At 40.3% G+C, this 12,596-nt stretch overlaps 2 protein-coding genes across 2 annotated transcripts; both read right to left on the bottom strand.

Annotated features, from left to right (window-relative positions):
* Positions 1-1,231: 1,231 nt before the first annotated feature.
* LOC102711790 (CWF19-like protein 2) lies at positions 1,232-6,339 on the bottom strand. The gene is made up of 8 exons (XM_006650499.2): positions 5,787-6,339; positions 5,492-5,703; positions 4,444-4,644; positions 3,813-4,355; positions 3,283-3,359; positions 2,066-2,417; positions 1,718-1,930; positions 1,232-1,633 (listed from the first exon to the last, which is right to left on the bottom strand). The coding sequence occupies exons 1-8, from the start codon at positions 6,127-6,129 to the stop codon at positions 1,307-1,309; spliced, it is 2,268 nt and encodes a 755-aa protein (XP_006650562.1). The 5' UTR covers positions 6,130-6,339; the 3' UTR covers positions 1,232-1,306.
* A 559-nt stretch (positions 6,340-6,898) lies between these two features.
* LOC102711517 (deoxyhypusine synthase-like) lies at positions 6,899-11,874 on the bottom strand. The gene is made up of 7 exons (XM_006650498.2): positions 11,532-11,874; positions 10,815-10,982; positions 10,454-10,672; positions 9,779-9,862; positions 8,102-8,207; positions 7,797-8,032; positions 6,899-7,345 (listed from the first exon to the last, which is right to left on the bottom strand). The coding sequence occupies exons 1-7, from the start codon at positions 11,775-11,777 to the stop codon at positions 7,235-7,237; spliced, it is 1,170 nt and encodes a 389-aa protein (XP_006650561.1). The 5' UTR covers positions 11,778-11,874; the 3' UTR covers positions 6,899-7,234.
* Between the last annotated feature and the right edge of the window lie 722 nt (positions 11,875-12,596).

Raw genomic sequence — 12,596 nt, 5'->3', positions numbered from 1 at the left:
TTACTCTGCAACTGATGCACTGAAGTGAAGATTTCTGCTTTTGCTGAGACGACATATAGCTTAGCCAGCATGGATTCAGCGCCATGCCGGCGTGTACATGTACATGATGATTTTCGACTTGATGCTGGAATGTTGCCGCTGCTAACTTTTCGTGCTTGGATCGACAAGAATGAAACGCTCATATAGCAAATTGAGTTCCAGTTTGAATAAAACGCAAAACTGATCAGTCTTTCTGCCTGCATCCAGTCCATACTTTTAAAGTCAGAGTAAGGCCATGTTTACGTGTTTAGTTTCCAAAAACTTTTCCTAAAAACATCACATCGAATCTTTAGACATCTAAATGAAGCATTAAATATATATGAATATTAAAACTAATTACACAGTTAGAGCAGGTACAATAGCAGGTTATAAGCTAGCTATAAGCATATTTTAAAGAGATAAGAGAGGAGAGAGAAGAGAGGTAGGCTACTAATTTATAGTCAGCTGCACACGGGCTCCAAAACAAAATGTTGTATGACATGTGGGACCATGTATTGATGTTTTGTAAGAACTATTGTATGAGTTGACTATTAGATTGGCTATAGTAAAATTAGAGTTATTAGTTGGCTATACTATTGAACTTGCTCTTATGGAGAAAATCGTGAGACGAATCTTTGAGTATAATTAGGACGTGATTAATCATAAATGCTACAGTAACCAATATGTGCTAATGATGGATTAATTAGACTTAAAAGATGTCTCGCGGTTTCCAGCCGGAATCTAAAATTTGTTTTGTAATTAGACTGTGTTTAATATTTCAAATGTGTGTTTAAAAACTTGATGTGATGTTTTTTTAAATTTTTTTTGCAAACTAAACAAGGCCTAACTAGAAAGGAAGCAAGCTCTGACCAGCTTATGCAGTCAAAGGGGGTGATCTAAAAGATATTATTCCCAATTTAAAATACAAGACTAAAAATATGATGAAAAAAACTCAAAATATACTTCAAATTTAAAGTAATAGAAAAATTAAAATTTGACAAAGTAATAGAAAAATTAAAATTTGAAAACAGAAGCGAAAAGATCAAAAGATGGGACTGAAAGAGCCAAGCTTCACCGCTTCGTTATTCTATTTGATGAATGGTTGTGCCCCGGGGGTAATATGATGTCAATTTCCAAAATGTAGATTTAGGCAACATTCAAGATCAAGATAACAAACAAATTGTGTTAATATTAATACAAGACTAGTGCAAGATTTCCTACAAAAATTTGTAGTACAAATTCCACCAGAGTTTTCTTACAGATGTTCTGGTGACTGTAATTACATCATCTAATCAAGTTGTTTAGTCCAATCAAAGGGCTCCCAGTCCTTCATGAAATTAGCAACGGCCTGTTTCTGATTATCCATCGACTCGTGCCTTCTGCGCCGATGCATGTCCTCTTCTCGCAAACGGAGCATCCCTCTGATGACGTTCAACCCAAAGCCAGCACTGAATTTACTCTCATCGTCTATGACATGGACAAATCCACGGTCCAGCCCAAACTCTACATGAAAGTAGGCAAAGTTCTCTGGGATGACCTGGTGCAGGTTACCTTTCGTTGGAATAAGTTTCTTCATGTCATGCTGTGTCCATTCTTCTTCAGCTTCATCAATTGCCTGAAGTAAATTGGTGTTAGAACAACAAGCACGTACTAAGAAATAAATTATTCTCACTTATGGATGAAGCAATAGACAGCCAACCTTCTTGAAGTACATGGGCGCATTGTTTGAAACATTGGAGGGGATAGGAATGCATTCAATCATGCAGTGCCTCCGTTGTTTGGACAAGCTTATAACAGTCTCCATGAAAACCATATCCTTGTCTTGCTGCAAGAACATCTTCAGGAGGCACTTCTTAAAGTTCCGGATCTCCTCCCAGGCATTCCTATCAACTGTTCTTGTTGCAGACTCATGCTACAACCATAAAAAGGAACATATCATAAGCATGGTTATAAGAGTCGTTGAGGTTGGGTTATTCTACTATTCAAAATTATAACAAGTTGAAGTTACTCGGTTCTTATGAAAGCACAGCATAAAAATGAATCTCACCTGCAATGGCAGAATAATACAGTGCCCAGGGACAAGAGGCTCAAACTGTGGCAGCATCAAGTAAGCAAAGTTTCCTATAGCAACAACCAGATGCTTTGGCCGGGAAGGGTTCTCGAAGCAATACAAACAGCGCTCTTTCTGAGTTGTGAGATGCCTATGAGTGCTTCTCTCCTCATGAGCTTCTTTGTTCTTCCTTTTGCCTTTCTTGCTGGGAGCATCACCAAAATCATATTCATCCTCTATACTTTTAGACATGTTGTACTGTTTATTGTGCATGATTTTATTTGCAAGATGCTGGTCAGCATCCTCTTCTCTTTTCCTGCGATCAGCTGCACTAGGCTTTATTGTGTGCCTATAGATTAGAAAAACAATAGTTTGTTCAGCAAGCAGATAAACCACAGGAGCAGATATGCTAACACGACATTGAAATAAATGATGCACCCTGTGCTCAGCAAGGTTAATTCTGTAACGCTAATGTTTGTAATAAATTGGATGTTCACATTCAAATATTTGAATATCCCTGACAATACAGATGCACGTTTTGTGCTTCTTTTCTTAGTCATAGGTTGCCAAAATGGCATACGCAGGCAGCAGTGCTACCAAAATATTTCATATCAAATGCATGCTGTATCCATTCCAACAGGGCTCATCAATGGAAACTTGTAAGAAAAAACAGTTTTTTTTTCCTACTGACTCGACCTATTGCAACGCTAATCTGTGGAAGCGCTGCTAAGCAAGCCGTCGATGCCTAGCCGGTGCTAGCATAATAATCTTTTGGTGGGCCAGTTATAGGCTGTAAAAGTTTAAGCGCCCTTACGAGTTGTTGCATTGGAACATGTGGACCTTAAGTAAGGTGTTTAACTTTAATCTTTCTTTAAGCACTTGCATACTCACGATTGGAGATGCCCTCAATATAACTATGAATCACACATGCTCTACAAACTAGGCACTAAGGAATATGACTATGAATCACACATGTTCTACAAATTAGGCACTAAGAATATTGATATAGAGCGATTACTATTAGAACATTTCAGCATGGCTGTACAGATGCAGATATTTTTGTCTTCTAGTCCTCAGATATTATGGGAGTATGCCAAGGTGTCAATATAAAGGGGCTTACAAATTTTTAGCCTTACAAAGTGACATCATATGGTAGAGTGTCAAAGCAGGCATCTGTAATGTACTAACACAGAATAATAACGTCATGGGCTAACCTGGTTGAGCTCCTGACTTCATGCCTAGGCTCTTGAACAGCAGTATCCTCATTCTCCAGCACTGCCTCCATTTCTCTCTGAGCAAGAATAGCTATCAGTTACAATGTTTTGTCACCTCTAATTCAAACATGTGGTTTTAAATTTCTTAGTCTATCTCTATTTAAGATATGAACAAATTTGTGCTTCAGCATCATAAAATGTATATTCATTATAAACTGATAAATATAGTACAAATTCTTGTGCCAGCATGGATTGGTGAGGTTCCATCCATGGTTATATGCTATAATAAGAGTGTATTAAGATAGTGGTCAAAGATGTATTATTCAAAAGCAGTATGTTAGCAATCACTGAAAAAGCAATAAAGGTATGTATCTTCTGTTACTTCAAATGAATAAATGAAACAATGTGCACAATACTGCATTATAATTACTACATTGCATATCCTGTTATTTTCCAAACAAATGACAAACTGATGAATCAAGAAGGCAATCCTGTCAATATTTCCACAATAACAATGATGCAAAACTTACCGAAAGTTGTTCAGCTTCTTCATGCTTTCCTTTCATTCTAAGCTGCAGAATTTTTGCCGCTAGCTGGTTTGCATTTAGCTTTTGAGTGCTCACTGGAGGTGCTTTCTTTGAACTATCCTTATCAGACTTTGGCTCATCAACCTCTGAAGTTGAAACTTTTGCGTTCTTACTCTCAAGATTATTAATCTTTTCCAAAAAGCTTCCATCATTAGAGAACTTATTTATTCCTGCTATTGCTGAAGAGATAAGTGCCTGATCTTCAGAAGAAATGTTATGCTTATTCCTTTTCCATGGTACAGAATCAGGCTTAGGTTTTCTCATTACATGATGTCGAGAGGAAACATCTCGCAAATATTCACGACTGCCACCGGCTCCACCTGACTGACCTTCCTTCAGATTTTCTTTGACATGTTCTTCTGAGCTGCCTGCTTGCCCAGATTTTCTGCCTCTAATGGCATGCAGATGGGCATGAGAAGGGGCAGCTCTAGATGCGGATACTGATGCAGCTAGGTGGCCTAATGAGCCCCATCTCTCTTCAACAACCTATGTAATTGAATTGTCATAGAATTTAGTCAGAATAAACTGCCCAGCGTAAGTCACTTCCAAAAATCATATGTGGCGATGGACATACCTCCTCAAGATTTTTTCCTTCCCGAGCTGCTTGCTCTTTTGCACGCTTCAAAGCTTTGAGCCTCCAGCTAGCACCTCCATCGCCAACAACAGAGGAAGCAAGCAACTGATTGCCTGCATTTGAAGGGCTAGATTCATCAGGGTACCCACTGCCATTATCCCTCAGGTATGGATTCAATTCCTTCGGATTGGCTTTCTTCACCTGACAGTAATCAAGAAGTTTATGTTAGCAAGGCAGGAGGCAGAACTATCCCAAGTTTAGCATTAGACTCACTAAACATAACATTTATCCCATACATTTTATACAAATGCATAGATATATATATATATATATATATATATATATATAGAGGATCTAATTTTCCTATATATTTATATATGTTTCAACACTGAATGACTGAACGTTAAAGGGGTTTCTTGACATATCAGTTACCATACAGGACAAAAACATACTCAGCCATTGTAATGAAGAAAAATACAGCCGATAATTAATTATTCATAATTATCTTATCGATGAATGTTATTAGTAACGAAAGAAGGCAAATCTACCTATTAACATTATAATTGAAATAGCATGACCACTCACTAAATTGGTCACCAAAAGCTTAGCATTGTACTTCAGTTATTATAGCCTAGCTAGGAAAAAACCATAAGCAGGATAGCTTTCTAGTTCTATCATGGGAAAACTGTTCATAATTTGAGTAGATGGGATGCAAGTGTGACCATCTGAAGACTATTGTTCATTTATTAACAGTTCAAATATGCAACTTCACTGCAAATGGTGAATCATATACAACATTAATGCAGCACCTAGCTTAAGGAAATACTCCATTTTCTTTTATATGGCATTGGTTAGTTCAAAATTGAAACCAACGCCATATAAAAAAATGGAGGAGTATGAGATGTATATCACCATCATAAACATCACTAAGCTCCTCGAATAACTACAGTAAGCTACCCTGCATTGCAAATATATGGCAAAGGGTGTTTACTAGGACATAAACATTGAACCATAGCATATCTGACATATAAGAAGTGGTCATCATTACCTCTTCTTGTGCAATCTCCTCATTATCTTTGTCAGTCCCGCGAGAATGGCTGCTCTCAGCCCGACCACTGCTTGCCGACTTGAGCATCCACTCAAGTCCCATCTCCTTTCTGACAATCTCGCTCGCTCTCAACTCCTCGTCTGCAACTCCCGCCTCCTCATCCTCATCCTCATCGTCAACTGTGGCGCCTCTCCGCTTGCTCTTGCCACTACCTGTAAAACAGTAAAAGCATGTCAGCAACACCACATGATCAGAACCATAGCTAGAAGTTCTAACAAGGTGCAGTGCTCGTCACCTCTTCTCTTGTCAGGTTCACCACTGGACTCCTCGGAATCGTCATCGGAGAACTCGTGGCGCCGCCTCCGACGCTTGCTCCGGCGATTGCTCCGGCTCAATTCCTTCTCCTCATCCTCGTCGATCGAGTCCCCGCTGTCCGACCCCTCCTCGGAGTCGTCCGAGCTGTACTTGCTCCTCCTCCGCCGGTGCTTCCTGCCCTTCCTCTCATCCTTGTCCCTCCCCTTCCTGTTCCGCTTCGCCCGCCGCTTATCCTCGGAGCCGTCGGACCCCGAGCCGGCGCCGCCGCCTAGGGCCTCCTCGCGGATCTGCTCCCGAGGGATGAACTTCACCCCGGAGAGCATGGCGCCGGGCGGGAGGCGGCCGCAAGGGTTCCTGGGGAGGAGAGAAGCAGGCAGCCGCAAGGGTTTCTGGGGAGGAGCGGGAGCCCCCGATCCTGAGCCCGCAGCACCAGTCACGGCCAAGGTGTCGCACCGAGCCACCGGCGACGAGAGAATCAGCGAGCGCGCCGGCGCCGTAGCCGGAGCGCACGGCCGCACGTCGCGGCGGCGACGAGGAGCGCGGAGGCGGGGGCGAGGGGGAGCGGCGGTCGCGGCCGGCGAAGGGCGAAGGGATGGGCGGCGGCGTTGCTGGTGCGTGGAGCTCCGTAGTAACAGCCTTCGCTTTGGTATGGGCTTCACGTGGCCCAGTATCTGATCTAGGTGGAAAGGCCCCCGTTCGATTTGGCCCAGTATCAGATTACTACAATCTGATTTCATGACAATTATGTAATTACGTAAGTACACAAACAAATAAATAAGTATCAAAAGTTTTAAAAACGAATATAAATGTAGTATTCGAAAAAAATTGTATAGAAATATTGTCAAAAATGATGTTACCTTTATTTCATAATGCAAGACTTTTTAACGTTACTTAGATTCATATATATGTTCATATGTGTATATATAAATATACAAATGAATATAAAACAGATCGAATATCTTCTACTCATAGCTTACTCATAGCTGATAATATAGTACAAGCTCATAGCTGTAAACAAAAGAAACGCAACCTTAGGACCATAATATGTACTACTCCATCCAAAAAAGAGTATTTTTTTAGTTTCTTGTGTCGAATATTTGATCATCCGTCTTATTTAATTTTTTTTAAAAAAGTCACATTTAAAGTGCCATGGTAAGGTGTGAATGGATCACAGCCCAAACAGCCTCCTGTAGGACGACACGAATACCAATTGGATATAAATAGCACATAAAACGCCACATCTTGTAAAAAAGTAATCAACTGTGTGTTATTGCAACATCAGGTGTACAAAGAATGGTGGTTACAGCTCGTGAGCATATGGTGTAGCAACAAAACTTTCCCAGTCCATCTCCAACTCTATCCTTGGTATGGAAAGAATTAGCCGTGCTCCGAACACTCGTCAACGTGGGGACTTCGACAAGAATAGATTTAGTCCTCGGCCAGAAATTCAGTTGGCTTTCTTTCTTTTGCACCATGAAACTTGCGAGCAAATGTTGCACCCACAAGTAATGGAAATGCAATCGTGGCGTCACAATGCACCTGCATTTTGAAAAGTTGCGGTATTGAGATTATTTTATTATAGTGGTAAACAGTTGTGTATGACTAGAGCGCATTCCTACCAGAGTATCTTTTTGTGCCATAATTTCTTACTGAGATCTTCTATGACCAGGCAAAGCAAAATCATGCCAACCATGATTTCATAATGATTAAGCAAAGTAAAATGACATGCTTCAAGGCTAAAATGCATCACACGTAGAAATATAAGAACAGAAGCCATCCACATGGATAAAGGTAAGTTAAGATGGTTTAGAACTAGCATCTAGTTCAAGACCATGGATGTAATTCCTTTGACACACCTCATTGAAAACTGAAATCAACAGAAGTGTTTCTACTGCAGCATGATCTTGACTAAAGGCACTTTTAACTAAGTAGGCGAATGTAAAACCTTAAAAAAAATCGTGTAAAAACCGCTCAAGGTGCAGAAATATACCTTCACAGGTTTGGCTGAACCTTTAATCTTTCCCCATGAGACTGCTTCATCAGGCTGTGCTCCGGAATCACTGCCATCGAACTCTTGGGCTGTGTTGATATAGACTGCATAATCCGCACCATTGCGAAACATATTGGCGTTGCATATATGATGCTTGGGTAGCCCTCCACCAAGAACTATGATCCCTGTCTTCCTTGGGGTTGCATGAATGGCTTCTCCATTCATCAATTGTATGTCTGAAAATTTTTCAAGCATTAGATGAGCCGAAGGAAGCAAAAGCAAGAAAACCACGCCAACAAACTTGCCTTGAACAATGTCAATAATTAGGCCAGGACTGCGGACTGCATGACAGAATAGCATGTCTCCAAGTGACCCATCAGTCAATGCTGGGCAGTATACAGGAATCTTGTTCTGAACAAGTTTTGGACAATCAGTACTGTGAGGCTTCAATCTTTTCAATTAGACAAAATTCAAGTGACCTTATGAAATGTCCAATTTCAAGAAATGTCATGAACGAGTTCGAGTTTCATAAAATATCATCATGCAAGTGGCTTTGTCTCAGGTTGCATTAGCAACCCCTCATTAAGTGTTATAATATGAACAATGCATTAAATGGGGTGGGATGGACCGAACCCTAATGGTGATGGTATTTTTAGGACAAAGTCACTTGTATGATAGCATTTCATGTAACTCGCACTCGCCGATGACATTTTTTGAAATTGGGCGTTTTTCAATGGCATTTCTTGGATTCTCTCGAATTAGAATTACAGTTCATAAAATTATGCTTGGACATAATGACCTAAAACCAAGGAACAAGAACATCAATGCAGATTTATGAATCATTTTCTCCACAAACAAATACTCGAGTTAATTGCACTTCGGGCCACCTTTTATTACCAATGTTTCATTTTAGACCACCTTTTGACTGATCTTTTCGCTTTGGACTAGGTAATTTTGCATTTGTTACAATTAGACATGGCTAAAGAAATGAATTGGAGTGGTCTAATGTACAACAAATGTAAATTTACCTAGTCCAAAATGAAAATATCAGTCCAAGGGTAATCCATAATGAAATTTTGGTTGTTTAGCAATAAAATGTTGTCCAAAGTGAAATTCAGTTAGTAAATTGCACATTGGGCTATTTTGTTGTACAAAAGTTTCACTTTGGACCACCCCTTAGCCAGTTTTTTCACTTTAGACCATCATTTCTTGCCTTTTGTTTCATTTTGGACCCCTATTATCATCTGGCTCTCCTATGTCTTTCTTCTCACACAGCCAGAGCCACTAATGGCAGCATGCCTTCAACATTTTGACCCCATCCACTGTTGATCTCCCCATCGCTCACCCATGAGTAGACCCAGAGTTGAAGGAAAACAATAGGAGTCCAAGATGGGAAAGAAGTATGGTTTAAAGTGAAAAGATTGGCTAAGGGATAGTCCAAATTGAAACTATCCAGATTGTGTCATTCTGGATAGTTGGAAAGAGACTCTGCTGAGGAAACTGCAGTTTTGACCTAGAACTCTGCTGGCAGATTCCGGACTGGTGTAGTGGTTTCTGTTTGGTTCAGGCTCACAAGCATTAAGTTTTTTTAATCTTAATAGAGCATGTTGCTACCCTGGTGGGGTTTGATTTGCAATGTGACCAAACTGGATTGACTAGAAGGTAACCCCAGCTGATTGTATCATTGTAAGGCCCTCATGGATGTAGGCTTAGCTTTTGTTTTTCTGTTTTGCAAATTGTTATTTTCATTTTCTCCCAAAAGCCAGGTTATGAAATTTAACTGATATACAAAAAATACACTAGTTCTGAGGGGGAGATATAACTCCATGGCATTATTGAGAAGGATTTTCATAGTAGACAACATTAATACAGACACAAAATAACTCAAACAATTACTTTATTTTTTATTTATAGGAACATGGCGAAATTTGATACTTCAGCTATTCTTCTGCACTTTGTAAGCAGTTAAAAAAACATGTTACCTTATATGCCCAATAAAGGTAGGAACTTTCATCGTTTATTTCTTTGCCAAGACGAGCAATAACCTTCGATGGTGTCCAAACATTCTGCAATTACAAGGAAATGATTGAAAATTCATGAGCAGAAAAGCATAAAAGTGAGAGTTGCTACTAGAAAAGTTGCATATCTGATAACTGACAGCTGGACAACAGGGGCACACTGGCACAGCAATCAAGCTTAGAAAATAGTATCAGCAATGTGCAACCTTTTCTTGTTGATTCTCTGCAGCTGCAGAAACTTATAGCTGATGGCAACGTATTTCAATGCTATTTGAAGAATGCATACAGGCTAATTTTGAAATGGAGCTAATGATGACCGGTTCAAATAACATGCATAGGTTTTTTTATTTCTTTGTAGTATTTTTACTTGTCATATTTCAATTATTACTTGGGAGTACTTATGGGCCAGGTTTTTAGTCTCTCTACCTCTCTTCAGCCAAACCCTTTAAGTACCATTAAGTAAGTAGATTTCTAAGCATCTTAAGCTATTTATATTATTGCATCCCTACCCAATATCTCTACTTTACAGATAATTATTGAAATAGTGAATTGTAAACACATGTGCATTAATCAATCAAACACATTGTAGCAATGCAGCAAACTATTTGCGCTTTGGTCAGAAGAAAAATGTTAAAATACCTCAGTGGATTGCTCTTGTAGCATCTGGTCAAAAAGTGGCATGATCCAGTTCTCAAACTTGCAATAGTTATCGTTAGGAACCAATAAATTTCCAATCCTATTCAATCCCTTTGAGCGCAATAGCGTTCCAGGTAATGTGAAATCCCCTCTGTAAGTTGGAGCAAGACATTTGATGAGATCCTCCTCTATACCACCAGCAGTTGTAACAATAACATCCACCTAAATAGCACGTTTTTTTCCAGAGGTGGTGGTTAGCTACCATAGGGATGTGATCTTGGTGCTTTTGGTAATGTTAGTATTAGTAAAAGCATGTCACGATGTCTCTACTAAACCAGTTCATAAAGGAATATTACAAACTCACCATGTGATGCTGAACTAGAAAGCGGATAACATCCCGAATGCCAGAAGAGACAAGGTTTGAGGTGAATCCGAGGAATATTTTGCACTTCACAGATTCTCTATATGCAGGGTCAAGCTCAGATTCATCACAGTCCTCGCGTGGCTTCTCGTGGGACAGCCTCCAATCTAACTGCAATGCATTCAAGTACAGAAAAGAAGGGGTTAGGAAATATAAGAGCATCAGGCATATCGAAAAATCAGTGAAAAATAGAAATACAGTGGATAATATTGCGGAACACAAATGTTAGATTGGACAAAGTTCAAGTTTATACAGTTGGAACTGTCCAATAAATTCACAATGTAAATAGGTACTCCTAAACTACATAGTAGGAGTAGCATTTTTTATACATCTACTCCATTTCAATTCATCTCACAGGATATACCGAGATAACCTGCAGCAGAGTATTAGCCTTATTAGGATGGATAATAGCTGCAAGGTTCCCATTTTACAGCTACCACATCTATTGCATCACACGGTAGATGATTTCACCTCCGACTCTCTGAGCACAAGTGTACAACACAACAACACAACATTGGCCTATCTATTCTAAACTTTATTTCCTCGGAAACTACACAGATCTAGAAACAACAAGAGTTTCAAGCTACGGTACCCCCAATCTGCTTCACCTCCCTCACGGCTTGTGAAATGCAGCAAGGTTGAAAGGAGTAGTTTACGTACCATCTGGTTGACGACGTCGATGGCGTCGCCAAGGTTAGAGGCCTGGAATCCAGTGGAGGCGAGCGAGGCGAGCATCCCGGAGAGCCCGAGGCCGGCGTCGTTGAAGTCGGCGCCAGCGATCCTCGTGAACCGCCTCTCGTCGAGGGACTCCGAGGGCTTCAGCACGATTGAGCGCACGCCCTCCAGCGCGTCCAGGTCGCGCAATCCTCCTCCTCCCGCTCCGCCCGTGCCTCCAGCCCCGGCCATCGCCGACGAAGCTGGAGCCCCCGCCGCAAGCTACGACAGAGCTTCGCTTTATTTTATTTTTTTTCCAAGAGAAAAGAAAGGGAAAAAAAAGAATCAGGTGTAGAACAAATATATGGGCCTTATATATTTGTCAATTTGGCAATGAGATGGAAGCTTATATGGGCCTTGCTGGGTTGAAGAACAAATATATGGCCCAATAAACTATTGCTTCGAGTCCAGTGTAGATGCCATTTGTTCAAGCCAAGGGCCTAGTAATTTGCGCTCAGCTTCAATATAGATCGCAACAAATTTGGTATATTATAGCGCATTTATCAGGTTAACTAGAATATTTTTTTACCATTCTTGAGATACCAAAAATTTTATACCCATATAATTATGGATGGACTGGTATTTTTTAACGAACTGATTGTTTTCTCAGTGGTTACGCGCGGAGGGGAGAGGGAGCACGCGGGATGCGAAGAGAGGAGAGGACAAACGACCATACTTTTAAACTATCTACGGCTAGAGCATGCGCGGTGTATCATGTCCAACTCGGTATTAGGGTGGGCCCAATGGACAGACTTTATCGGCTTTTAAACGTCATCACAATGTTGCTACGGGAGAAGGAGAAATAAGGTGGGGTCTACTAAAAAGAAAAAGTAGTTTATTTGCTATATGTGGTGAGAAACAACAGGCCATCTCACCTGTGTCAGTACCATTGTATATAAATTATATTTTTCTTGCTTGATACGAGTAGTATGACTATAACCGGATAGTACTAAGTTGCAACTTTCACCATGTAAGTATGTTAACTTGTAACTCTCACAGTATATGTTTAAG

Source organism: Oryza brachyantha, chromosome 3 (assembly GCF_000231095.2).
Source record: "Oryza brachyantha chromosome 3, ObraRS2, whole genome shotgun sequence".
NCBI classification, from domain to species: Eukaryota; Viridiplantae; Streptophyta; class Magnoliopsida; order Poales; family Poaceae; genus Oryza; species Oryza brachyantha.
This window is presented reverse-complemented; position numbering and strand designations above follow the sequence as displayed.